The 26,501-nt window shown below is 36.8% G+C and overlaps 1 protein-coding gene across 4 annotated transcripts in view; it reads right to left on the reverse strand.

Moving 5' to 3' along the window:
* Positions 1-22,995, reverse strand: part of ALKBH8 (alkB homolog 8, tRNA methyltransferase) — a 73,503-nt gene extending 50,508 nt beyond the window's left edge. For 2 of the 4 annotated variants that reach the window (XM_063636480.1, XM_063636477.1), the window contains exons 1-7: positions 22,864-22,971; positions 18,024-18,158; positions 14,004-14,241; positions 11,084-11,230; positions 10,329-10,424; positions 7,718-7,822; positions 5,675-5,745 (exon numbers count right to left, since the gene is read on the reverse strand). In XM_063636480.1, the coding sequence (XP_063492550.1) occupies positions 5,675-5,745; positions 7,718-7,822; positions 10,329-10,424; positions 11,084-11,230; positions 14,004-14,241; positions 18,024-18,158; positions 22,864-22,866 (795 nt within the window). In that variant the 5' untranslated portion in view covers positions 22,867-22,971. Of the gene's footprint in view, positions 1-5,674; positions 5,746-7,717; positions 7,823-10,328; positions 10,425-11,083; positions 11,231-14,003; positions 14,242-18,023; positions 18,159-22,834 lie in introns of all 4 variants that reach the window. The other 2 variants (XM_055272977.2, XM_063636478.1) reach the window with 2 other exon arrangements.
* Positions 22,996-26,501: the final 3,506 nt, after the last annotated feature.

The raw sequence follows: 26,501 nt of genomic DNA on the forward strand, positions 1-26,501 counted from the left end.
GCAGCCAACTGGTAGTTTCAACTATATCACCTAAGCGGGCTTCTACTGTAGTTTTCTGAACTCCATTGATTTTTCTGAATTTTTTTCTAGTTCTACAATCTAGATGGCGTGATATAATGCTGCTTTCTTGCTACAAAGTAAATGCACATAGTTCTAACGGAAAAGATGGAAGAATCGGTACTCCAAAGGCTCCAAATATAGCAGCATGTTCTATTTTATGATGTCATGCCATGAAACAGACTTTGTTAGCAGACTGCTGGCTGAAACAGGTATATTTCTTTGCCATTATCCTTATTGAAGGGGCTTGAATAAAGTGCTCCTACTCCACAGAAAAAAGATAAAGAGTGCTTGTTAAGAACTGTCAGCACTGAGTCTTATTTGACCAATTTATGCAAAAGAGAATGCTGGCTTCCAAGAGATCCTGAAAGATGAGAAAATTACACAAAAATAGAAGAATCTTCAGAACTTAAGATACTATGGAAAGTGCTTAAAAGTGAAAAATAGAATTCAATGTATAAAAAATGACATGATCAAACAAGGTAGAGCATTTATTTATTTCTGGCCCATAAACCAGCAGATCTACTCGTCTACTCCAGAAGTTTTGAATGTTAGAGACCCATAGGATAAAAGGAAAAATGAAGATTGATCCAATGCCACTTTAATTATACTATGATGCAACTAAAGAACCCACATGAGAATTATGCTCTTTTTCCACATCTACATCAATATACATATACGGCCATACAGAAGTCACCATGGCTTTAGATACAAACCACACACACACACACACATACACAAACACACAAAGAAGGAGAAATATACACCCACCAGGATGGTAGAGCACTATCTTTTTAATGTTACGGGCACTACAGAGACAGAGTAAAAAATTCACAAATAAGCTATAAAGAATGAGAGAAAGGAGAGAGGAGCTACACAGCAGAGATAATCCATTTTTCAGAACTTCAGGAAATGTAAATATTCCAAGCACTCTCAGATAGAGGGGGCTTGGAATCAAGATAAAAACTAAAAGAAGAGATTGGCTTCTGAGGCTGTAAACATTGCTTATATAGGCAAATATTGAGGGCTGAATTTGAGGTTGGAGATGAAGCCAGTATGTCTGTGGTCCATACTGTATTGTTGTTTTAAGTGGTATAAAGAAAATGTCTGGGTGTTTTTTCCAGTTTGTGCTAAAGATCTGAAAATAATGAAACATTTGTCCATTAAAACAATAAACTCTTAGAACAGAAGTACCCTGTGAGTCATTCCGATTGAGCAGACTGGGAATACAAAACAAAAAACGACGACTAAAAAACCCATTCAGCTAGGTATTTCAAGATACTGCATAAATAATTTTTACTCAGTACCCTATGACAGGAGATCAGGCAGGACTCAATAGGTATTTGCTGAAAGCATGAGCCTGGAAAGAGACCAGGAAATATACTGAAATAAGTGGCCCTCTATAGCAAACATTCAGCAGATGGGGTCTTTACTACCCAACTATCCAATTATCCCCACCCACTAAGTTGCAAAAGTCATCATAATAAGAAATATTTACTGATGAACAGACTTCCATAAAATTAGTACTTGCCCAAATATCTCTCTCTCTCTTCAATATCAGCAGCTATCTCTGCCCATTATGGTAATCCCTTTGGTCAGTCTTTCAGTGAATGTTGATTATATAAATACTAGCCAGTGCAATGCAAATACAAAACTAATTGAAATTGCAATTCTCACAAAAGATGGACTTCCCAAAGTTGATAAAAGGGATGTCAGAGGACCATTTAAATCACATGCAAATCCATTAAACATCTGAAAATCTGGCAGAGTCAGGACTTTCACAACGAAGAGAAAAATAAAGCAAATAACACAACAATGATGTACTCCTTATAATCAAGCTATAAAAGACAAATAAAGGAATTTTTATCATGCTACCATATTTTATCAGAAAAACAATACCAAAAACAAAGTTCATTTGACTCATTCTTTGTTCTAAAAAATTAGTACATAGTTGTAATATAATCTAAAAATTGTTAAATAACATTTTTCTTTAAAAACCATCTTCATAAATTTTAGTTTCGTTTTCCCAGATAAGTCCTAATCAAAAGTTTTCTTCCTTATATATAATAGAAGTTAGGTACTGGTTTCAGGGAGATATACATTAAATAGTTATTTTCATTGTCAGCTGACCAACTCTTATGGTACTTGGTGAACTGAGTATCTGCCCAACAACATTACTAGTTTATTATAATAAAAGGTTACAGTAAGGGCATCTCTCAAAACATGCCTGGCCAGCAAAGGCAGGCTGCAATTTACGGCAGGACAAATTCAACAGTAAAGGATTACCTGAAAACAAAAGCCTAGCAGATTTCACAGGTATATGTTATTGTCATATATCCCGATGCAGCCTACTCCTTGGATATTTCCCTAAGCTCATCCTTAGTTAGGGGAGCACTGAGTATTTGAGATGGAAAGAAACTGGTTGGTTCCTTGATGAAATTACTGACCTGAGCCAACAAGTTAAAACTTTTGGAACCAGCCTTCCTTGAGACATCTTGTTATATGAGATATTAACTTGTTTTGCCTTGTAATCATTTTTATTTGGGTTTTCTGCTATTAATTGCAGCTAAAATCACCCTCACTTATACACATATCATACATATTTCGAAGGTACAAAAGCCTTAAAGAAAATCACAACTTAGTTGTAGAGGGAAAACTAATGTATTTGAAAAAAATCAAGACTATTTTTGCTTAATATAAAATGTACACTATTTTTAGACATACTATAAGAGTTTTAAGAAGAATATGCTCCACTAGTCATAAAAACAAAGCATTTAAGTAATAAAGCATTTAAGACTTCTATTAAAGTTAAGACTACCTCATGGGAACACCATGAGTTGGAACATTTAAGAGTTGAAAGAGATCTTAGAAATTTCCTGGGAAAGAGAGAAAAGTATTAAATATAACGTCAATGACTTTAGCTGAGTCTTTGACATTATATTTAAGCCAAACAAAACAAAAAAGCATTACAAAAAACCAAAACAATAGTGCCACTGACAAAATTATTACAATGAAATGGAAGCTGCCATAGGCATTACAGGAAAGTTCTTAAAACAACTGACGATGTCAAAGATGAGAAAATAAAGAAATAGGGCCAAAGATATAGTACTCAGATTCTAGGTGTGGAGTAAGGTGCTAGGAGAAATTCAAGTAATTACACAGCATCAATCAATCAATAAAACAGAACAGCACAAGTTGCAAGAGTGGAAAGTCATCTCTCTCATGACCACTTGAAATCCTACTTCTAGGCCGTGGGAACATGAGCTTCCTGTTACAGGAGTGAAGGCTTTGAGTAAGGAGTGCTAGAACAGATACACCTAAAGGAGCCTTTACACGCATGGACTGCTCTGAATTTGAAAAACACTTTCACATACATTCCCTCATTTTATTTCTATCACAATCCTTCAGCTGGGAAAGAAATATTATTAATCTCATTTTATAGATGAAATAAAGGCCTAAATTTAGTAGACTGTTTTAAATCGTATAAGCTGAAACAAACATTATAAACTTAAAATCATAAGGGTTTTAAGAAGAATATGTTCAAGTAATCATAAAAATAAACAATTTTTTCAAAATTACAAAGATTCACTTACTCTCAAAGGTATCTTTTAAAAGAAAATCTACTGTTCCTGTCATAACTTATGCACACTTTCCAGCCATTACAAAGATGGCTTTAACCAAAAGTCATTCAAATTGGCAGCTGAAAATTATATGCCTCCAGAGTCACCAAATAGAGATAATGAATGTAGCAGATTTTCAGTTCAACTAAAGGGCAAATTTTCCCTTATTCACAATTTCTAATTAAAAACTGTGCAATGATCTTCTAGGGCACTGGGGGGGATATTGAGTCCCCATTTCTCATATCTCCCTGGGAAGGGAGGGAAATTCCCTAGGAATAAAAAGTAGAAAGCACACTCCTAGTTTTTTTCCACCCCTCCACTTACAACTCTCCAGAAAACAAGGAATGCCTTTGCTTATTGGTTACTCTGAAGCCAGGCTCACTTCGCTCAGCCCTTTCCTCTCATTTTCAGAGCCAGCTAGTTTGTAGGAGCTAACACATATCCTGTTAGAGGAGCTCCTTCATGTCCTGTTATACGAACAGCCTCTGCCTCTATGGAGATTTCCAGTTGTCCAGCTATGCCAGTGACAAGGTCAGTATGTCTCTTTAATTCAGAGGTGAAGTATTAACAAGTTCACTTGGCTACAGATCTAAAGTCATGTTCTGCCATCCGTTTTCTCAGTAGTAAATTTAATACTCTCATCTCCAATTATCTTTTGTCTCATTTCTCAATTGGTTACACAGTTGGGAGGAAAACGTGAAAATGTCCTTTACTGGTCCCTAAAGCTACAAGAAAGGATGGGGGGTAAAAATAAAAAAGAAACCAGAGAGAGAAGAGTGCTTTTTCCTCCCCGATCTCATTATTTTTGAAAGCACGTGTATTAAGAATCTACACACATAGTTAATAAGATGGTTTTGTCATATCAAACACCACTAATTGTCAAGTGACAGTATCAACATGACTACACAAGCTTGGGAAAGGTTAAGAGGCCAAAACATTGAAGACCTAATGACGGAAACTATACAAATATGGGAAAACAAAAATGAATAGTTTTTGCCTCCAGGAACAAGATCAGAATTTGATACAGCCTCTAATTAGATTAGATGACCTCATGTTTTAAGGACTCTTCTAGATTTAAAATTCTGATTTTCTTTTTTTTTTTTTTTTTTTTTTTTTTTTGAGTCGGAATCTCACTCTGTTGCCCAGGCTGGAGTGCAGTGGCGCAATCTCGGCTCACTGCCAACCTCCACCTCCCAGGTTCAAGTGATTCTCCTGCCTCAGCCTCCCGAGTAGCTGGGACTACGGGCACACGCCACCACACCTGGCTAATTTTTTTTGTATTTTTAGTAGAGACGGGGTTTCACTGTGTTAGCCAGGATGGTCTCAATCTCCTGACCTTGTGATCTGCCCGCCTCAGCTTCCCAAAGTTACAGGCATGAGCCACTGCGCACAGCCTAAAATTCTGATTTCTATCCAAAAATCTGCCTGTAGGTTGCGTGGATCACTTCACACGTAATATTTTCTTTTAGTGGCTCAAGCAAACTGCAGCTACAGAAACAAATCAATGAATAAACATGAACCTCTTATTCTTCATCTGTAAAAATGAAGATATTACCCTCTACTGCTCAGAGTTTTTGAAGGGATTGAATCAGGTAATATATGGAAAAAGTTCATCAAAATTCAGAACACACATTTTAATTTGTTTCCTTCTTCTATGGCATGAAGCTACTATCTTTTGCCACTAGATGGCAATGCTGCACCAGTAGGTCAAAAATGGGCCACATTGCACCAAGGAAAGTCTATATCTTATTTAACTGCTAAAAGTTTCGTGTAAAAAATTAAATTTCAAGTTGTTTTCCTGGCATCTGATGAGGTGACAGATAAAATTTTGGATATTTAAAAGAAGAGGACATTTAAAAGAAACCAAAGTGCTAATGGTGCCCTTATTTTTCATTTTTAAATCTCAATTCATTTTCATTAAGAATGTGGATAATCTTTGAAAAGGGCATTGTACAAGGTAAGACATATGATGATAGCTAATAAAAATGACCATTTACCTCTGACCCCAAACTGAGAGAAACGATCTCATCCTCAAAAGCAGAATGTGTGTCAATATGAGCGGGAATTCCTGAGATGGAAAACAGGATAACGAGTCACTTCATTTTTCCTTTTAGTAGATTTCAGATGGCTGTAAATATAGCCTTATGCTATTATGGCGAAAACATTGCTTGGTAATCAAGAAGGTACTATAATTTTGGTTAAAAGGAAACATTTAGGGTGAATGTGACTAAAATATATTAAAATAAATATAAACTAAAAATAACTTCAAGTTAAAGTGCCATTGGGGTTTGATCTAAAATCAAGGCTCAAGAGTCACTGATTAACTAGGACACTTAACCCAATTCCAGCCCAAGAGGAAAATGTGAAAGACAAATACAAAAGTCATTTTTACCCTCAAACACTGGATTCCCAAGTACTTGCAGAACAAAAGCAATAACCAGGTATAAAGACTAGGCATATCAATAATTACGACATGGACTTCTCCACTGATCTATCAATTTACGTTAATTCAGTACCTCTTAAGTAAAAGAAATGCTGCTACATGGTGAGGGTATACAAAGCCAGTAAGAGGGTCCCTATCCTCAAAGAGCTTATAAGCCAATGGAAAGACAGCTAGATAAGAAAGGTAAAGAAGAAATGCCCTGGATGACTGGTTAATGTGGGGTCAAGCTCAGTTGGCTCAGCCCTTCCCTCTCATTTGCAGAGCTAGCTGGTTTGTAGGAGCTAATACATGCTCCTTCACGTTTCATCCTATAGGCCTCTGCGTCTAAGAGTGGCCCCAGCCTCTGTGCTCTACAGGAGCAGCCTCTGCTTCAGCTCCAGTTGTCTCACTGTGCCAGAGACAAGGTCAGCATGTCTCTCTAATTCAGAGGTGTAGTATTCACAAATCCACTTGGCTACAAATCTAAAGCCATCAGTTTTCATTGTAATAAATGTAGAAAAGAAAACAAAACTCCCTAACTCCTGCTGTTAATAAAATCCTTAAAATTAAAGAGGTCAGAAGTGTGGGGCCCTAATCTTGCAAGTGGAAGCTCTCTCTCTCTCTACGCACATGCACACACAGAGAAAAGGACATGTGAGGACATTGAGAGAAGGTGGCTGATGACAAGCCAGGAAGGGAGCCCTCACCAGGAACCCAATCAGCCGGCACCTTGATCTTGAACCTCCCAGCTTCTACACTGTGAAAAAATAAATTTCTGTTGTTTAAGCCAAAAAAAAGTAAAAAATAAAACCCTTAAAATCATTTGATTACTATAAATATCAGATGAAGATGCTGCTAACAAGTACAAGAAATCAATAACCTGAAGATTTTTCACCAGAATGTCATCCTGCAATTGTCTCCCATATTCTCGAATATAGAAAGAAGAGAAAGATCATCCAACCAATTAGCCTTCTTCTATCTATAAGTTATTTGGTTTCTTCCATTAAACATCTCCTATGTTTTTCAGACCAATATCTTCCCTCTCTAAAGGAAATGTTGAAAGGGAAACCAACAAAAAAAATCACAGTGATTTGTGTCAGTGTGTTTACACTTTGAAATGCAAGTTCCTCAAGGGATTAAAGTGTAGATCTGCAAGGATTGAAATCAACACAAGTAACAAACATAAGCAAGGCAATCTGAAAGTTAATTTGAGCTTAAAAATAATATATTTGCTTGGCTGGGAGCGGTGGCTCACGCCTGTAATCCCAGCACTTTGGGAGGCCGAAGTGGGTGGATCACCTGAGGTCAGGATTTTGAGACTAGCCTGGCCAACATGGTGAAACCCCATCTCTACAAAAATACAAAAATTAGCTGGGCGTGTTGGTGTGCACCTGTAATCCCAGCTACTTGGGAAGCTGAGGCAGGAGAATCACTTGAACACGGGAGGCAGAGTTTGCAGTGAGCCGAGACCACGCCATTGCACTACAGCATGGGCAACAAGAGCGAAACTCCATCTCAAAATAATAATAATAATAATAATATATTTGCTCTTAGAGAATTACATAATCTACTCAGTTCCAAAATATGTGACTAAAATTTTTAAACAAGAAATACTCACCTTGCCCAGGTTCATACTGATTTATGGTCATTTGATCAGGTTTATGTTTAATGTAACCTTCCCTCAACCATTTCTCCAAAAAGCTGTCACAAATGTCAGGAAGACCTAAAATGAGTAATCAAAGATAAAACATTAAAATACTTACTTTGTTTGTTTTACTCAAGAATTTTAAAAGTCACTGTGATAAAAATCACTGAGCTTTTAATTTAGCAGTCAGGTCCATTAATATAATAAACCCACAAGCAAAACAAAGTTAAAAAATTAAAAAAAAAAAAGGAATCTTTTAAAGTTATTTCATTGATTTTTTTTTCAGATAAAAAGTTTAAAAGAACAATTCTAACAACAATTTTGGTATTTTATAAAATAGCAATAAAATTATAAAAAATACACCATATATTGAAATTGTCCACTTTCTTTTTTTGTTATTTTAAATTATACCATTTATTTTAAATTTAATTATTTTAAATTATTTCCCTTAAAAAAAAACAAACCTTCCAAAGTGGAGCTAACTTATTTTTATTGGAGTCATAAATGTTGTTTCACGATGGAAGAAAAGCCTTAAGTAAGACCAAAGTCATTAAAAAAAAAATAGATAAATTTAACTCCAACAAAGAATTATACCACAAAAGCCAGAATATACAGTAAATTCTTAATCAATTAGACACTTCATTGGAAAAAAACTGGCAAAGAATATAAAAAGGAATTCACAGGAAAGGAAATACAAATGACCAACCTTACCAGTAATCAAGAAATTATAAATTAAAAAGCTTTACAACACCACAGGTTGGGGAATGGGGAAGTGGGTACACATTTGGTGAGAATATGCTGGTACAACTGTTTTAGGAAGCAATTTGTCAGTATCGATTAACATTTTTTAGTGAACATAGACTTCAACATGACAATTCTACCTCTTAGTAGTCTCCCTTGAGAAACTCTTGCACAGTGCATAAAGAGGCATGTACAAAGATATTCACAGCAGCATTACTTATGAAAGCTAAAAATCAGAAACAACCTAAATGTCTAGCAATAGGGAACTATTTGATTAAGCTATTATGGATCATTTAGCAAAATGAAAATGTCTATAAGGTTTCCAAGACATATAGTGGAGGGAAAAGAACAAGTTGGGTTGATATATGTAATACATGGAATATACAATATATGCAATACCATACAATACTACATATGTTAACAAACGGGTACTTTTATTGGTGTATGTATTTTAATGTAAACTTATTTTTTTTTCTTTTTTTTTTTTTTTTTTATGCTGTCCCTCCCCTCTCCCCCCACCCCACAACAGTCCCCGGAGTGTGATGTTCCCCTTCCTGTGTCCAGGAGTTCTCATTGTTCAATTCCCACCTATGAGTGAGAACATGCGGTGTTTGGTTTTTTGTCCTTGCGATAGTTTACTGAGAATGATGGTTTCCAGTTTCATCCATGTCCCTACAAAGGACATGAACTCATCATTTTTTATGGCTGCATAGTATTCCATGGTGTATATGTGCCACATTTTCTTAATCCAGTCTATTGTTGTTGGACATTTGGGTTGGTTCCAACTCTTTGCTATTGTGAATAGTGCCGCAATAAACATACATGTGCATGTGTCTTTATAGCAGCATGATTTATAGTCCTTTGGGTATATACCCAGTAATGGGATGGCTGGGTCAAATGGTATTTCTAGTTCGAGATCCCTGAGGAATCGCCACACTGACTTCCACAATGGTTGAACTAGTTTACAGTCCCACCAACAGTGTAAAAGTGTTCCTATTTCTCCACATCCTCTCCAGCACCTGTTGTTTCCTGATTTTTTAATGATGGCCATTCTAACTGGTGTGAGATGGTATCTCACTGTGGTTTTGATTTGCATTTCTCTGATGGCCAGTGATGATGAGCATTTCTTCATGTGTTTTTCGGCTGCATAAATGTCTTCTTTTGAGAAGTGTCTGTTCATGTCCTTTGCCCACTTTTTGATGGGGTTGTTTGTTTTTTTCTTGTAAATTTGTTTGAGTTCATTGTAGATTCTGGATATTAGCCCTTTGTCAGATGAGTAGGTTGCAAAAATTTTCTCCCATTCTGTAGGTTGCCTGTTCACTCTGATGGTAGTTTCTTTTGCTGTGCAGAAGCTCTTTAGTTTAATGAGATCCCATTTGTCAATTTTGGCTTTTGTTGCCATTGCTTTTGGTGTTTTAGACATGAAGTCCTTGCCCACGCCTATGTCCTGAATGGTATTGCCTAGGTTTTCTTGTAGGATTTTAATGGTTTTAGGTCTAACATATAAGTCTTTAATCCATCTTGAATTAATTTTTGTATAAGGTGTAAGGAAGGGATCTAAAAGATCTTAAAAGATTGGAAAAGTATATACTAAGTTGTTAGTAGTATGTACTTCTGAGAAGAAGCATGGGAATAAGGATAATAATGATGAACTTCAGCTCTATCCAGTTTGAAATTTTTTTACAACAAAACTATACAATTTATCTAATTAAAGTGTTTTAAATCAACTATTTGAAAAGTTTACCTACAAATGACAAATGGAACATAATCCCCCAACTATAATATTCTACTAATATATGAAATTTTTTGAGCCAGAATTTATTATGTATTAGCAATTACTTACCCCCAGGTAATGGCTTATCTTTATCTACATTGTTGTTCTCATAGTGGAACTCATAACCAAAATGCTTTACTCTTCTGTGTTTTAAGGATTTTTGAGCTGTGTGAAGAGGACAAAGTAAACAATTAAGAAGGAAAAGAATTACATTCCTTTGCACATTTCAGTTAACTTTTTAAGTAAGGATTAGTTTAGTAATGGAAACTTCTGTTAATTGGTAAATTACGGTCTTTAACAAAATTAACCATTTTGCCTTATATTTGTTGTTATTTCAAGTCTAAAATTATAATAAACTCTTCAAGAGTTTCACCCAATCAATATGAAAACTAAACATGTACACTACCACTCACAACATTGCCCATGAGCTGGAAAGAGTCAGAAAAACTCCAATTTGCAAATATCTCCAGGAAGCTCTCACTATATTATAATAGTGTGGTACTGAACTGCTAATTCCTCAAGGGAAACTTGCCTTAGGGTGGGAAGGAATGAATGAATAAGTAATTGCTAATAAATAAGTGAAAAGGCTTATAAAAGCTATATAAATGTTAGGTAATAAATATTAACCAGTTTGGAGTTTAAATTTGATAGCTATATAAATGTTATTTATTATTAATATTCCCAAGAATTGTTGGTATGACTTGCCTAACATTGGAACCAGGCTAGTTTCAGTAATTTTGAGGAAATAAACCATGAAAGACAGAAGAAAGGAAGAAGAGTTTTGCAGAAAATTTAAAATATCAGATTTTGAAAGTTTTACTTACAGTTTTGATTGTCTGTATCTTCTGTCCAATCAACACTTTCCAAAAGCATTTTCTCCTCAGAAGAAGAAATTATTTCTTCTACTACCATGAGTCCTGGTGGTAAGGCTTGAGGCCTCAACTCTTTCCATTGTGCTATGGAAAACCAAACTAAAATAGTCACATGCAAAACTTAAAGTTCCTATATACAAATAATTCTGCCCAATAACTCTTTATCAGTTTACAAAACTTCAAATCCGCATTTTCGGAAATCAGATTGCTGAAAGGCACCAATATATTAAAAGTGCAGAAACAAAGACCAAGATCAAAATGATGGTACACTTTATCCACTGCAATTACCAACAGCAAACAGAACAGTATTTATTTAAGTATCCAGTGTGAACATGATGAAGTCACTTTTAAAATCTCACAAGGTTTCTCATAATACCCACAGTATGCACCTCCATTAAAAAGTCAGATAGTCTAAATAATGAATACAAGAATTTAAATACTCATTTTTGCTCTTAGGCTCTTGATACTAGCTATAGTAAATAGAAATAGAAAATATAATAGAAAAATGTAAAATAAAATACAACTTTCTAAAGAAATACAAAATATCATTTATGAAGAATTATTTAGCAGATGTTAAAATAATTTAGGTTCCTGTGTCCTTCAAAGTTTCAGATAGGTATAGTTCTAGAAGGAAAAGAAAAAAGAATCTGCTATTAAACAAAGGGAATAGTATATCACATTTATTGTTAGCGATCTGATCATTCATGTTATACACATGATCTCTGAAGCTTTTCTGCCAGACAGTTTTCTGCCAGGCAGATTAAATCTTTGAATTGTTTAATTCACAAAAATAGCAAGTATTTACTAGATTCTATTAATAACATTTCAGAAACATGAATAGTAAATCATTTGCTAAATACATACCACTGCCTACTATGTGCCAGACATTATATTATGTATTCAAATTACATAAGGAAAACTTTGGAAAGAATTCCTTAAAGACAAGTAATTTATAGTGTAAGTAATTTGGATTTAGTTTCCAAAATATGTTTCTTTAAAAACAATTAAAAATATCTCTTCTATTTGTTATTCAGTGCTGCCTGGTAGCAGATATCTAAACAAGCATTAAACTATTTGTGACGGCTGGGCGCAGTGACTCACGCTTATAATCCCAGCACTTTGGGAGGCCAAGGCGGGCGGATCACGAGATCAGGAGATCGAGACCATCCTGGCAAACACTATAAAACCCCGTCTCTACTAAAAATACATAAAAATTAGCTGGGCGTGTTGGTGGGCACCTGTAGTCCCAGCTTCTCAGGAGGCTGAGGCAGGAGAATGGTGCGAACCCAGGAGGTGGAGCTTGCAGTGAGCTGAGATCGCGCCACTGCACTCCAGCCTGGGTGAAAGAGTGGGACTCTGTCTCAAAAAAAAAAAAAAAAAAAAAACTATTTGTGACACACTTCTGTTCTCAATTAAAAATGACTTTCAAGGTTATAAATGTGATTGCCAGAGCCTTAAAAGTACATATGGATCTAATGAAGAATTTCAAATAAAGAGCACTCCAAAGCTTACTTTGTGTAATTTCTTACTGAGTATTCACCATGGAGGATGGGGGTAAACTCAATGACTATTTTCTGATTAAAACTTACTCCTCAGTCATTCAGTTTTCAAAAACTGACCAGAAACATGTAAAACATGAGGATAATCTAGTTTCCAAAATATGTAAAGCTTAAGTCGGATTTAAAATTTAAAGCATATGAGCACTGAGAAATATAGTTTCTAAAATATATCTTTAAGAGTCTGTAAAAGTTTTCCTTTGAGTCTTATTTTACACAAACATAAATTTGAGCAGATTATGGTCACCTACCCACTCCTAGGATATCTAAAACAGGGCTCTTTTATTGCCTAAATAGGTGGCAAATGAATATATGATTAGATGTTTAAATCAAAGTTCATCTCAATACATCTCATTTCCATGGGGCAGAAGTAATAATTCCTGTACAATTCTGTAAATCAGTATATAAAGCTATACTTATTTAATTAAATTATTCGGTTCCTCAATCAGACTATCCCGTGGCTATTGAACTGGACAGCACAGACAGCAACATTTCTACCATCACAGGAAGTTCTACTGGACAGCACGACCATAAAGTTTTAGGAATCAGCTGGGCGTGGTGGCTCACACCTGTAATCCCAGCACTTTGGGAGGCCAAGGCGGGCAGATTACGAGGTCAGGAGTTCGAAGCCAGACTGGCCAACACGGTGAAACCCCGTCTCTACTAAAAATACAAAAATTATCCAGGCATGGTGGCACATACCTGTAATCCCAGCTACTTAGGAGGCCGAGGCAGGAGAATTGCTTGAACCCGGGAGGTGGAGATTGCAGTGAGCCGAGATTGTGCCATTGCACTCCAGCCTGGGCAACAAGAGCAAAACTCTGTCTCAAAAAAATAATAATAATAATAAATAAATAAAAATAAAGTTTTAGGAATCTTTGGTAGCTACAGGTGTTCCACTATAAATATGAAGATTGCTACCTGATGATTTGGATCACAATTCATTCTTAAGTGATTAATTCAAAGCTCCTGGGTAGATATGTGAAATAAACTGGTAATCCGAACCCTCATTATTAAATTTTGAAAAACACAATTAGGCAGGAGGGTTCCAAAATAAGCCATGGGCTTAAAAAATATATTGTTGATTGGTGGGACCAGCTTTGTAAAGGCAGGTTGTATCTTATTCACCTCTGTACTGTCAACTACTTGTCCCATGCCTGGCACAAATAGGTGCTTAAAGAATGTTTGTTAAAGTAAAAGGAGCTGCTAACCTGCGTCCCCATTTTGTTTCACAATAACTGAACCTCCCAACTTAAGTCTATGAAAAGAAAACACACAAAAGAATCATTTTTTAAAAGATAATTGTATGATCATACCTTTTTCCACAAAATTCAAATACAGAATGATCTTTTGTCCTAAATCATCCACTACTTCTTTTCCATTGAGGGTAACATAGGCTCTCTTAGATTCTTCTGTAGTTCTGTATCTTGCAAATGAGTAGGGCTTGTTAGGTGGCATTAAGAGAGCATCCACCAGTCCACATTTCTCTAAAACTGGGAGCAGCTGGTTCCGACTCACACCATTACCCAAACCACCATTGGCAACAACCAGGCTCTTAAAAAACAAACAAACAAACAAACAAAAAGAAAGTAACATGAGCAACTGATACCAATCCATTTGTTTTAAATTAAGATTTTTTAAAAAATAAGATTTCTACAAAGATGTAATTAAGAAAAAAAAGCATTTCCTTGTAGTGGTTGTTTGGTTTGCTAATTTCATACAAAGTACGTAAACCAATTTACTAAAAATTTGGGGAATAAAAAGGACTCCTATATTGTAAATTGTATTGTTTAAATTGCCAATTTCGCAAAATATTCATTTCCAAATGACCATAAATGCAAATTAAAACATGACTATTATTCAGAAATATAAATTTAACATAATGAAAGAGGTGGAGAGGAGAAAGCACAGTTACATAATACTTGCTTTTTTGCAAGACTGTTCTATAAGCTTTTATCTACTTAATCCTCATTAACATAATCTTCACAACATACTGAATTTATTTGGGTAATATCAGCCCCATTTCATAGAAGAAGATCTGACAAATTAGGTTAAGGTGGTGATTAGGGGTGGGTTTAAACCTATTTCTGTCCGTTTCCAGGATCCACACTTTAATATAACCATTATACAATGTTTACTAAAAATTAAAAGTAAAGGTACTATTACCTCAAAGAAAAACCAATTATAGGTTCTATTGAACATAATTAGGAAAAAATATTCCTATAAGGAAATTCAGACTAAGTAATTCAGTCAGTTCACAATGAAAACTTTTTCCTTTGTAAGTTTCACGATTACCTCCTGCCGTTCGCATAGTCCTGCACTAAAGTTTATTCAAGGAAATTTTGCAGGGATGAAAGAGGAGTCTCTTATTTTTATTCTGATGTTCATGGCCTAGCACCCATATAGTCTCTATACTTAACCATTCTATACAATGTAAAGATTTTTAATTTATGTTCTATGACTTCTAAAAACATTTCAATATAACAAAAGAAAGCCATGGATAGCCTACTCTCATCAATTTCTTCATTTATGCCAAGTGTTGATGAAGTTTGTCTGAGAAGAGGTAGATAGTATATATTTTAGGCTTGGCAGGCCATAAAAGTTTCTGTCAGATAGTCTTAGTATTATTTTTTAACACTTTAAGAATGTAAAACTCATTATTTTTGTCACAACCCTGATTTGGTCTAAGGACAGTAGTTTGCCAACCCTTAATTTATACTAAGCTCAGTGATAGTACATAGTGTATTGGTTTATTACACAAAATAAGAATACCTAGAACTTTGTTTGAAAAGGATATAAAATAATTATTATGAAATTGGACAATAAGGAAAGTAAAACTGTTTTGTCATGGGACAGCCAGTACTTTGTATGTATGCAAGCATATGCATACATAATAAACAAGCCCACTAATACAATACTACATGATGTGGAGTAAAATGGAGTCTCAGATGGCTTGCCCTGGACCTCACTTAATGAGGTTTATTAATTAAAATACCAAAATAACTTGGTTATATGTGGCCATAGTTGCAAAAACATTTCCATATTCCTAAATCTATGGAAGAGCAAAGGTTTCATTGGTGTTGAGGGTCCACTACCCCATCTAGGAATGGAAGATGATGAAGTATGACTTCAGGAATACTAGAAGGAAGTCCTCAAAGATGCCATCTGAGTGTTTTGTGGGCAACTCTAAAGGTAAACCACACAAAAGCAAGTGCAGTAGAAGAGGAGAGGAACTTATTTTCCATTAAATGTGAGATACATATAATTAAATGTCATAACTAAATGTAACATAATTAATGCAATAATTAAGTGGAACTATTATTTTATTTATAATTGTTCATCCAAGCAATTTTCTAAATAACAAGGAGTATGGTATGAAGTAGAGAATGTGAATTTTTTTTAAATTATCTTTGGTCTTGACAATTTGAGGATCACTGCTCTAGAAAAATCTATAATGCCATAAATTTGTACAAAGGAGCCTAAAATTATAATACATCTGATATGGTTTGGCTGTGTCCCCACCCAAATCTCATCTTGAATTTTAGCTCCCATAATCCCCACATTTTGTGGGAGGGACCCAGTGGGAAATAATTGAATCATGGGGGCCATTTCCCCTATAACATTCTCGTGGTAGTGAATAAGTCTCACGAGATCTGATGGTTTTATATGGGGCTTCCCCTTTCACTCCGCTCTCATTCTCTCTTGCCTGCCGCCATGCAAGCCAGGCCTTTCACCTTCTGCCATGATTGTGAGGCCTCCCCGGCCACGTGGAACTGTGGGTCCATTACACCGCTTTCTCTTTAAAAAATTACCCAGTCTTGGGTATGTCTTTATCAGCAGCATGAGAACAGACTAATACAATATCATTAAAACAATATTTGCTCTCCCCTGGAAGGATAAAATATAATTAGAGGTCCATCTACAATTTTATTCTTTTCCTTTAAGAATATGGAGAAAAAAGAAAGCCTAAATAAAATGCTACTTTGAAAGCCATGAAGGACATCAAAGCTTCTAGAGATCCTAAAGAAAAGGCAGACCCAACCAGAAACAAGCTTCAGAGGGGTCAAAGAAATGGAGCCTATTTTTTTTCTTGCTACTTCTCTTCATAAACCCTGTAAGGAAAGGAACACAAGTCACTCTTGGAAAGAGATGAGAGCAGTGTATGTCAGTTTAATCTTCTGAATGTCTAACAGCCTCAGTGGCTCTTGACTGAAACAGTAAAGTGTATGCAAACATATTAATTCTAATCTATTATCTATTTCATCCTTGCTATAGGAATACGGCTTAAATTCTCTGAAGACATTAATATTTAACTCCAAGTATGGGCCTTTTACCTCCTAAATTCAAATGTGCCTCAACAGACTGCTCATTCTTAAGCTATGATGTTGTACAGAAGACAGCACAGTAAGCATAAGGCAAGAGTATTGGTCTGAGAGTCGAGAGGCCTAAGTTTTAATCCCTGCTCCACCTTCTCAATTGTATGTCTGCTCCTCAGTTAAGTGATATATAAAGCTTACTTTCTACTTTTATTCTATAACTTTATGAGCCAAAAAGATAAGAACTCCTTATATTCATGGAGTAATTTAATGTCCAGTAAGTAAAATTAGATTCTCTAGAATCTGACAATCTAATGGGGTTAAAAAGGTATGCAATACTATGCCCTGCTTAAAAATGAAGAAAGCTGAGGTCAGAGGATACTACTGCTCATGTCCAGAAAACCTAAGAGTTAAACTGAGTTCTCCTAATTCATAACCCAGGAAATCTCATGATCCTCACATTTATCATCTCATTTAATTATTGTCCACAGATAATGAAAAGACTTTGTTAATAAGGTCTAATAAAATAAAAATGTTTAATAGCACATAATCAAAATACTTTATAAAACCGGTAAGGTTTGGAAGAGAAGAACGAGGGCTGTAGCAGGATATGGAAGATCTAGCTTTAAGTTTCTATTAGCTACTTACTAGCTTATATCAATGGAGACATATCATAACCTCTCAGAACTTTAGTTTTCTCACCTATCTCATAAAGACTTCTAGGGAATTAAATATAATAATGAATATAAGTATGCTTAGGAAACTGAGAAACTTGCACAGTATTATTATTAATATATAACTACAACCTCTTCTAGTTCAAACAACAAAATAAATAGAAATGCAAACTATAGGCTATGGACCAAAATAGAAAGTTAGCAGTTCATATCATATGTACCTCTAATATGGATGTAACACATGACTGAACAATTACAGCCTTAGGCAATTATTAGCAAATATTAATATAATACATTAACATGTCAATACATTTACATTCAAATAATAATAATAGTTTTAGGTCACCTGAGTGGCATAGGATACTGTCTCAATGCCTTCATGTCTCAGCAAAGTATGCTTGGCTTTAATCTGTTTCCTTAAGAACTTCTTCTCAGTTTTACTGAGTTTGTAATTACTTTGATGGTTGCTGTCCATAGCAAACTGTAAAAAAAAAAGACAGTAAAAAATGTCAACCTTAAGAGTCCTGAAGGAACAATTATAATGATGTTATTCATATATTCTGTAGTTTATCAATATTTCTGTGTGACAATTTTTAAAAAATGCTTCATTTACCTTGTACCAACTAAGAGAAGTAAGAACAGATACATAAAAAATGAATGAATATCTAAGAACATCTAATAGCATAGCTCTGATGGTTCTAAAAAACGTTCCAATGTGGTAGCTCCATTAAGTGTGTTATTTTACTCATAGGTGATGAATCCTTTACTTATGAAGTCCTAAGTAAAATGTGCCACACACAAATTTCACAACTATAATGTAAACCAGGCCAAGGAGCAAGCAGGGGAGCGGTGGGGGGAGAAATAACACAAAAAAATTAGCAGAATATACAGTATGATTCCATTTACATAAAGGCCAAAATAAAAAAGTAAGCCATATATTATTTAGAAATACATACATAGCAGAGCTAAAAGAAAAGCAAGGAAATTATAAACACAAAATTCAGGAGAGAGGCTATTTCTGTGGGTAAGAGGAAAGGAAATTAACATGAAAGTGACACATAGGAGCATCAAAGGTATTTCTTCAGCTACATGGTAGGTGTAGATGTTTGTTTTACTATTTTAAAAACTGTATGTGTACGGATATTTTATATCCATAGTTTTTTAAATAACAGAATCCCAAAGAGGTCTCTATACAGCACCCAATATCATGCTTTATCACACTTTATCACGGTAGTCTTTTATTTTGTTCACAAAATGTAACATAATTTGTGATGATTCATCTGTTAGTTTAACTCCTCCATCATGATATAAATCCCAAGACAGCAGGAATCCCAGCATATAGTAGTTGCTCAATAAATATTTGACGGTAGGGCTAAATGAATAATAAATGAGTGAATACACACAGTCTCAGCACCCTGCAGCATGCAACCATAATAAAGTACATAGTTTATGCTTTCAACAAGTTTGTAACTTAGTTGTGGAAAACAAACACTAAACAATAAGACTATGACACACCTTTATATAATTTAATGCTGATGGTACAGTCTTTAGGTATGACATGAGAGACAAAAATAAGATGGATGTGGGCTGGGAGCAGTGACTCACACCTGTAATCTTTGGGAGGCCAAGGCAGGCGGATCGCTTGAGGTCAGGAGTTCAAGACCAGCCTGGTCAACACGGTGAAACTCTGTCTCTACTAAAAGTACAAAAAATTAGCCAGGTGTGGTGGTGGGCACCTGTAGTCCCAACTACTTGGGAGGCTGAGGCAGGAGAATCGCTTGAATTCGGGAGGCAGAGGTTGCAGTGAGCCAAGATCATGCTACTACACTCCAGCCTGGCAACAGAGTGAAATTCCATCTCAAAAAAAAAAAAAAAAAAAAAAGATGTATGTAAACTGGAAAAGTTGGGAAGGCCTCAAAACAGGAGATTTCTGCCATGTACTGAAGGATAAGAATACTATAGAATCAAATAAAAAGGAAGGTATTCAGTGAGGCAGCAAAGAGCAGAAGCTAAAACCAAAATGGACATGTTTGGCCAAGACACCAAGAGGCAGGCATAATTTTTTTAGATCAGTCCCACTCTCTGAGGACTTTAAAGTCTTCAAAGTCAACCAAATAAATAAATTTGGGGGTTAAATAAAATCTTACTTATCTTATTTCACATAAAATCATAAACAGTCAAAATTCTAATTACTAATCTTTAGTATAGAAGACAAATGCCAAGTCTCTTAAAATGCCAGCAGTCCAGCTTCCTAGCACAGGGGGTACATACTAGGAGGTAAGGCCAGTGAGGCAGGCAGGCTGGCTGGCAGCATAGCAGAGAGATGAGCGGTAAAAAAACAAAATAATCCAGCTTGTTAATTAGAAATGCTGGCCTGATCTAGGCTGGGGGCAACAGAAAGAAGGGAAATAGGGGGAGAGGAGAAAGAGGAAGGGTGAGTGAAAAGTTCAGGCAGAATCGAGAGGCCTCGATGACTACCCAGACATGAGGCAGACAGGAATCAAAGATTACTTGTTAACCAGTTAGAGGCTGAGTGACTAAGAGATGAGTGCTATCACTTCAAAACTGGAAAGTCAGGAGGAGGTTCAGGAAGAGCTGCTCAGTATAGGAGGTAATGAGTCATTTAGGATATAATATGTTTAAGGTATCGTGAGATACAGAGTTGCAATGTCTGGCTAGCAAGTGGCAATATAAAGTGGCTCCCAGGAAAGGAACTGAGGTTAAAAAGGTTTAGGAGTCAGTCATCATTAAGACAGGAAGGGGATAAGTGAACGGACATGTCTAACATGGCATTAATTATAATTATTTGTTTTAGTATCTGTCCCCTTCCACTGAACTGTGAGCTTTCTAAAGGCAGGGATTAAATCATACTTTTCTTAGTTACCACAGAGCCTCATTCAGTGCTATGAGGTAATATAATACAGTGTTTAGGAGTCCATGTTCCAGGTTCAAATCTCAGCTCAATCACTGATTATTAGCTATATAATCCTAGATGAGTTGGCTATATATCTCTGTGTTCCAGTTTCTTTATCTAGGAATAGGAATAAAAATAATAGTGCCTATCCCATAGCTTTTTTAGAATTAAATTTATTTATTATTATTTATTTATTACTGTTGATTTTCAGAAGCAGCAGATCAAAATGGCTTAACAAAACAAAGAATATCTGAGGGCCTTCAAAGGAGCTATTTTAGAGCCATTCCATTTCAAGATCTTCATCCGTGGAACAGCAACTTTGCAGTATGTCATGGAGAACAAGGGATGACTGCACTACAGAATTCTTTTTAATATTTCACATGAGCAAACACTGCAAAGAAGGAATGAGAAAGAAACGATGCTAAATAAATCTTTTTAAAATGTCTGCCACTAAGAGTCCAGCACCAGCAGGTGGAGCCTCATAACCACATTTTTGTCATCCCCTTTCCTTTTTCTCTCCCTCAGTCATGCAATATTATTGCACGTGAAGAAAGACACTAAATGGCCTTTGAGGCTCTGTTTTCCTCCATTCCAGTGGCTAGGCAATGTGCTGGCCCAACATATTTGAGTCATCTCAACAAAGATAGGCTGATACCAGCTGCTGAGGTCTGGAGGTGCCCCCTTCTGACAAAGCCACTTCCCTGGCCAGAGTTTCCACTAATGCACAGATACTTGGATGCTCCTTGCGACATTATTGGAGTGAAGTCACTATTAACTATGATACTAGCCATGCTGAGTCCGGTCCAGCTAGCTCCAGCCTAAGCGTACTCTCTGTGGGATAATGAAAGTTTGGAGATCATGCATGCTCTGCTACTTGCTTGTTAGTGAGTTTAAAGCCAATATATCCTACTAGATATTGCCCTACGTGGTAATAGCAGTATGTACATCACACCCTCCTTGAATAATAGAGAGCCTATTATGAAACAAGCAGTACAGACAAATGTTCCTATACTTATATGTTAAAAAAAAAAATGCAAAAACCGCGATTACTTTTGCACAACCTAATAATAGCAAAGATTAGAAAGAATCTAACTTCCTATCAAACGAGGCCAAATTTTAAAGTACGGCACCGGTATACAGAGTTTACATATAAATCTTCAGAACACACAAGAAATTGGTGATATGGGTTGCCTCCAGGGAAGGAAAATGGATCAATGAGTAAAGGAACGAAAGGGAGCTTTCTTCTTTCATGACTTTTGAAGTTAGTAGCTATTTAAACTGTATTACCTATTTAAAAAGAAAATAAAGATTTAAAATTTTTAGAAAAAAATTCACCCCATCACTTGTCACGGCACCCCGTTTTAACTCTTTGAATAACACTTACTACATATTTTCTTACACTCTCATTAATGTGTTTATTCTCTTTCCCCATAACTTAATAAAGTACACTCACTCCATGAAGTAGAGATTTTGTCTCTATTGTTCACCCTGTAGCACCTAGCACTTAAATAGGATTTAGCACCTAGCAGCCACTCAATAACTATTTGTCAAATAAACATAAATCGACTTTGCTGTCTTAGTTCCTAAACCTCCTGTCCTCCAGAATTCTGAGTTTGGTGGCCTTCTTCAACGTTTTCATTAACACCTAGCATGGACCTCTATCTCTAGAGTTCTCACATTGTATTATAATTGCCTATTTGTGTTGGGCTTCGGCCAGAAAACTGTCGTCTATTTAAGGGCACAGACTTGTGCCCTGACATACAACTGACAATAAATATTCAATGAAATAAATCAAGATAACAGGGTGACGCTACCAGAGGCCCAGGAGTCGCAGGGATTGCTCAAATAAGAGCACAGGAAGACTCAGCTGCGCAAGGGATCAGATCATCAGCACTGCCTTTGCATCACTAGATTGTCACCGGTCAGAAAAGCCCTAGAAGCGTCAAACTAACACGCCCCATGTTGCAACCGTCCTCTCCAACCCCAAAGAAAACAGAAGATTGACACAGGCACCACGTGAGCACCCGAACCAAACACAAACACGTGCACCCTAAACACTGACAGAACCATCCAACGCAGACACCCTACTGCCCACACTGCACCAAGGGCGCCTCTGGGATCCATCCCCTTTCCCTAGGTTCTCAGCCCTAGCTGGCAAGGCGGATAGAAAAGACCGGAAGACGCTGAAAAGAGGAAGCGGTGATTCGCAGCCCGTATGCCCGCCAGCAAGAAGTGCCACACACCTCCGCTTCGGCTCAGGCCGGATTCTCACCATGCGGGTGCCTTCTTCTTTGCCAGCCTCTCCACTTTAGCACCAGAACGCCGCAGCGGATACTTGCACGCCACCTCCCCTGGGCGCGGCCATGTTGGAGAAAACTGCACTACATTTCCCATGAGCCCGCGGGACAACGAACAGAGCTCCCACAGTCCTCTTCGCCTCCCAGAGCCCGGGAGTGACCCTTTCTCGACCAAGTGTCTTTGTAAAGTGCTGTCTGTTACACTGAAAATTCAGTTGTCTTTTTGGGGGGAGTATCAATAATTGGTAGTGCAGCTATATTTTTATCTGTTGCTCTCCAAATGGACATGGTCAAACAGGTTTGGGCCCTTCGGTCTTTCAATAATATCCCCTGGCACCTTGGATTCTTCGTGCATATTTCCTCCTGAATCTTATTAGAGGTGAGAAAAGAAAATAAATATTGGTGCCACAAAATCACTAAGCTAAAAGGAAAAGTCAAGCTAGGAACTGCTTGGGCAAACCTGCCTCCTATTCTATTGAAAGTCATCCCTCTGCTCACTGAGATAAATGCATATCTGATTGCCTCCTTTGGAAAGGTTCATCAGAAACTCAAAAGAATGCAACCATTTGTCTCTCAGATGTAATACGTATGACCTGGAAGCCCCCTCCTCACTTTGAGTTGGCCCACCTCTGCTTCGATTTGTCCCTCGTTTCTGGACCGAACCAATGTTCATCTTACATATATTGATTGATGCCTCATGTCTCCCTAAAATGTATGAAACCAAGCTGTGCTCCGACCACCTTGGATACATATCATCAGGACCTCCTGAGGCTATGTCACGGGCGGGCGTCCTTAACTTTGGCAAAATAAATTTCCTAAATTGACTGAGACCTGTCTCAGATATTCAGGGTTCACAGAGATATGGGAGAGGATCCTAGGGTCTGAAAGATGACATTGCATGGGCGGGAGGGAAGGAAGTGCATATGCATGAATGTGCCAGGGGAATGGTGAGTACCACAGAGTAATAGAAAGATGTGTGGAAGAATGATGAAGGAAGCAAGACAGAATTCTGTAGGCCTACGGGGTGGGAGTTGCGGGGAGGAAGGTTAGAGAAATGAAATGATATGACCAGAGCTTCTTGTGGTAAGTGGGAGGAGAGACTAGAAGATGACTGTTGAAGTGAAAAGTAGCGAAATATTAACAAGCCCAGTAGTGGCAGAGGGAAAGAAGAAAGAGTTGGTAACAGATCATAAGTAAAAGACAAAGGAGAGGGTGATGATTAGCAGTTGTTCCTGCTCTGTTATTTGTTATATAAATGTACCGTAATCATTCTACCTGCATTGGTTTATGAGCTATGTGAGTGCAGGGAGGGAAAGGTGTAGGGGAAGAGGAATCACCTTCCCATGTTGTTAATAACAATGCCCCCTATCTGCAGGGCACCACAGTGGACTAACGATAAAATAGCTGGCTGGCCAGGAAAAGTGGCAGTGAAAAAAGAGTGCTGCTGAGTGGCGGAATGATTTGTGTGGAGAATAGGTTTACAAGGGTGAAAGAACAGAAGAGGCAGATAAGCAAGCATTGCAATAGTCTAGGAAAGAAAGGGTGAGACCAAAACTTAATAGTAAAAATGAGGAGGCAAGTGCAAGCTGGAGAGGTCAAATCCACCAGACATTGCAAGCTACGTGAGTATAAGAGGACACACAGGAAATCTCCCCATTGCAATTCTGCTTCTGCATTACTGGATGCTTTCAAAAACACATCCCCATAGAGCTTTCTGCAATGATGGAAATATTTTATAGTTTGAGCTGTCCAACATAATAGACACTAGTTAACGTGTGGCTTATGAGCATTTCAAATGTGGCTAGTACGACTAAGGAAATGAATTTTGAATGTTTAAATTTTAGTTTCAATTAAACTTAAGTAGCCACAAATGGCTGATGTCTACCAAACTGGGTAACAGTATAAAATATTCTCTTTTACTGGTCAAATTCAATTACTTCATCTCAGTATTTGTCCTGCTTTAAGGTGCTGAAGCTTTTAAAACTTTTTTTCTACACCTCTCTTTTAATTCTCTTTATACAATCTGATCACTTACTTTCAGAATTTTCCACTAGCTTCTCTTGCTCTGTCCATAATTAAATATAGGCAATCCCTCAGATTTTGTGTTTGACTCTTTTCTGTTATTCTAGTCTCTTCCTGTCTGCCCTCCCCAGAGTTATAAAGAGATTTGTGAATCATTCCCTAATCTTTATCTTCAGCCCTGGCTTCTGTTAAAAGAAAAACTTTGGCCAAATTAAATTTAAAGGAGTTTAATTGAGCAATGAACTTTTGATTCGTAAATCAGGCAGCCCCCAGAATCACAGCAGATTTGGAGAGACTCCAGCACAGCCATGTGGTGGAACATTTATAGACAAAAAAAAAAGGAAATGATGTACAGAAATCAGAAGTGAGGTACAGAAACAGCTGTTATTGGTTACAGGTTGGCGTTTGCCTTATTTGAACACTGTTCAAACAGTTGGCTACATTTGATTGGCCAAAACTCAATGATTGGCACAGGTGTGGGCTATGGTCGGTTTAATTCTCCACTTGTTCACGATGTACAGAAAAACCTTTAGGCTGAACTTAAATATGTAAGGAGGCAGCTTTAGGCTAAACTTGATTAACACTTCCCTGTAGAAACCAGAGTGGTTTCTAAAGAATATGGGGGCATTGGAGTATGACCTGAAATCAAAACTACAAAACAGCATTTATTTTGTTGAGATTTACATGATAATTAATAAAACACCAAACAGAGATTACCTGTTAAGTGATTATTCATTTATCTTCTGCTGCTGAGTTACAAGCCTACATTTCCCATTACCTGCTGTCCATCCCTGTCTCAATATCTCTAGAAAAAGGTGAATACATATACAATTTTGTGTGCCATCCTTTGTATACAGACCCTTATCTTTTCTTGGAATATTGCATAGACCATTTCATCTAAGGAAGATGATTCCCCAAAAGATTTTCAGGTACACTGAGACCTTGTTTTATTTATTATGTAACCACAATGTCTTCCATAGTCTTGTAATACTAGAAATTTAATAAATGTTGAGCAGAAAAGGAATTTTTATTTGAAGATATAATTCATCTTCACCTGTGCCAAACACTTTACATGGTGATCTATAATAATTTTTCAAAAGTATGAAATGCTGACCTGTTTCCTTAGTAAAACCTTAGTCTCAACTTCATGAGAGGTGAGTCCTCTTTGTGACTAGTACTGGGGTCAGCAAGATTTTACTATAAAGGACCAGATAATAAATATTTTCAGCTTTGTGGCCAAATATTCTTTGTTTTTATTTTTTTATTTTTATTTTTTGAGATGGAGTCGCACTCTGTCGCCCAGGCTGGAGTGCAGTGGCACAATCTCAGCTCACTTCAACCTCTGCCCCCTGGATTCAAGCGATTGTCCTGCCTCAGCCTCCTGAGTAGATGGGATTACAGGCACGCGCCACCATGCCCAGCTAATTTTTCGTTTTTTGTTTTTTATTTTTTTATTTTTTTTGGGACGGAGTCTCGCTCTCTCTCCAGGCTGGAGTGCAGTGGCGCAATCTCGGCTCGCTGCAAGCTCCGTCTACCGGGTTCACACCATTCTCCTTCCTCGACCTCCAGAGTAGCTGGGACTACAGGCACA

This window comes from Symphalangus syndactylus, chromosome 3 (assembly GCF_028878055.3).
Source record: "Symphalangus syndactylus isolate Jambi chromosome 3, NHGRI_mSymSyn1-v2.1_pri, whole genome shotgun sequence".
Lineage (NCBI taxonomy): Eukaryota > Metazoa > Chordata > Mammalia > Primates > Hylobatidae > Symphalangus > Symphalangus syndactylus.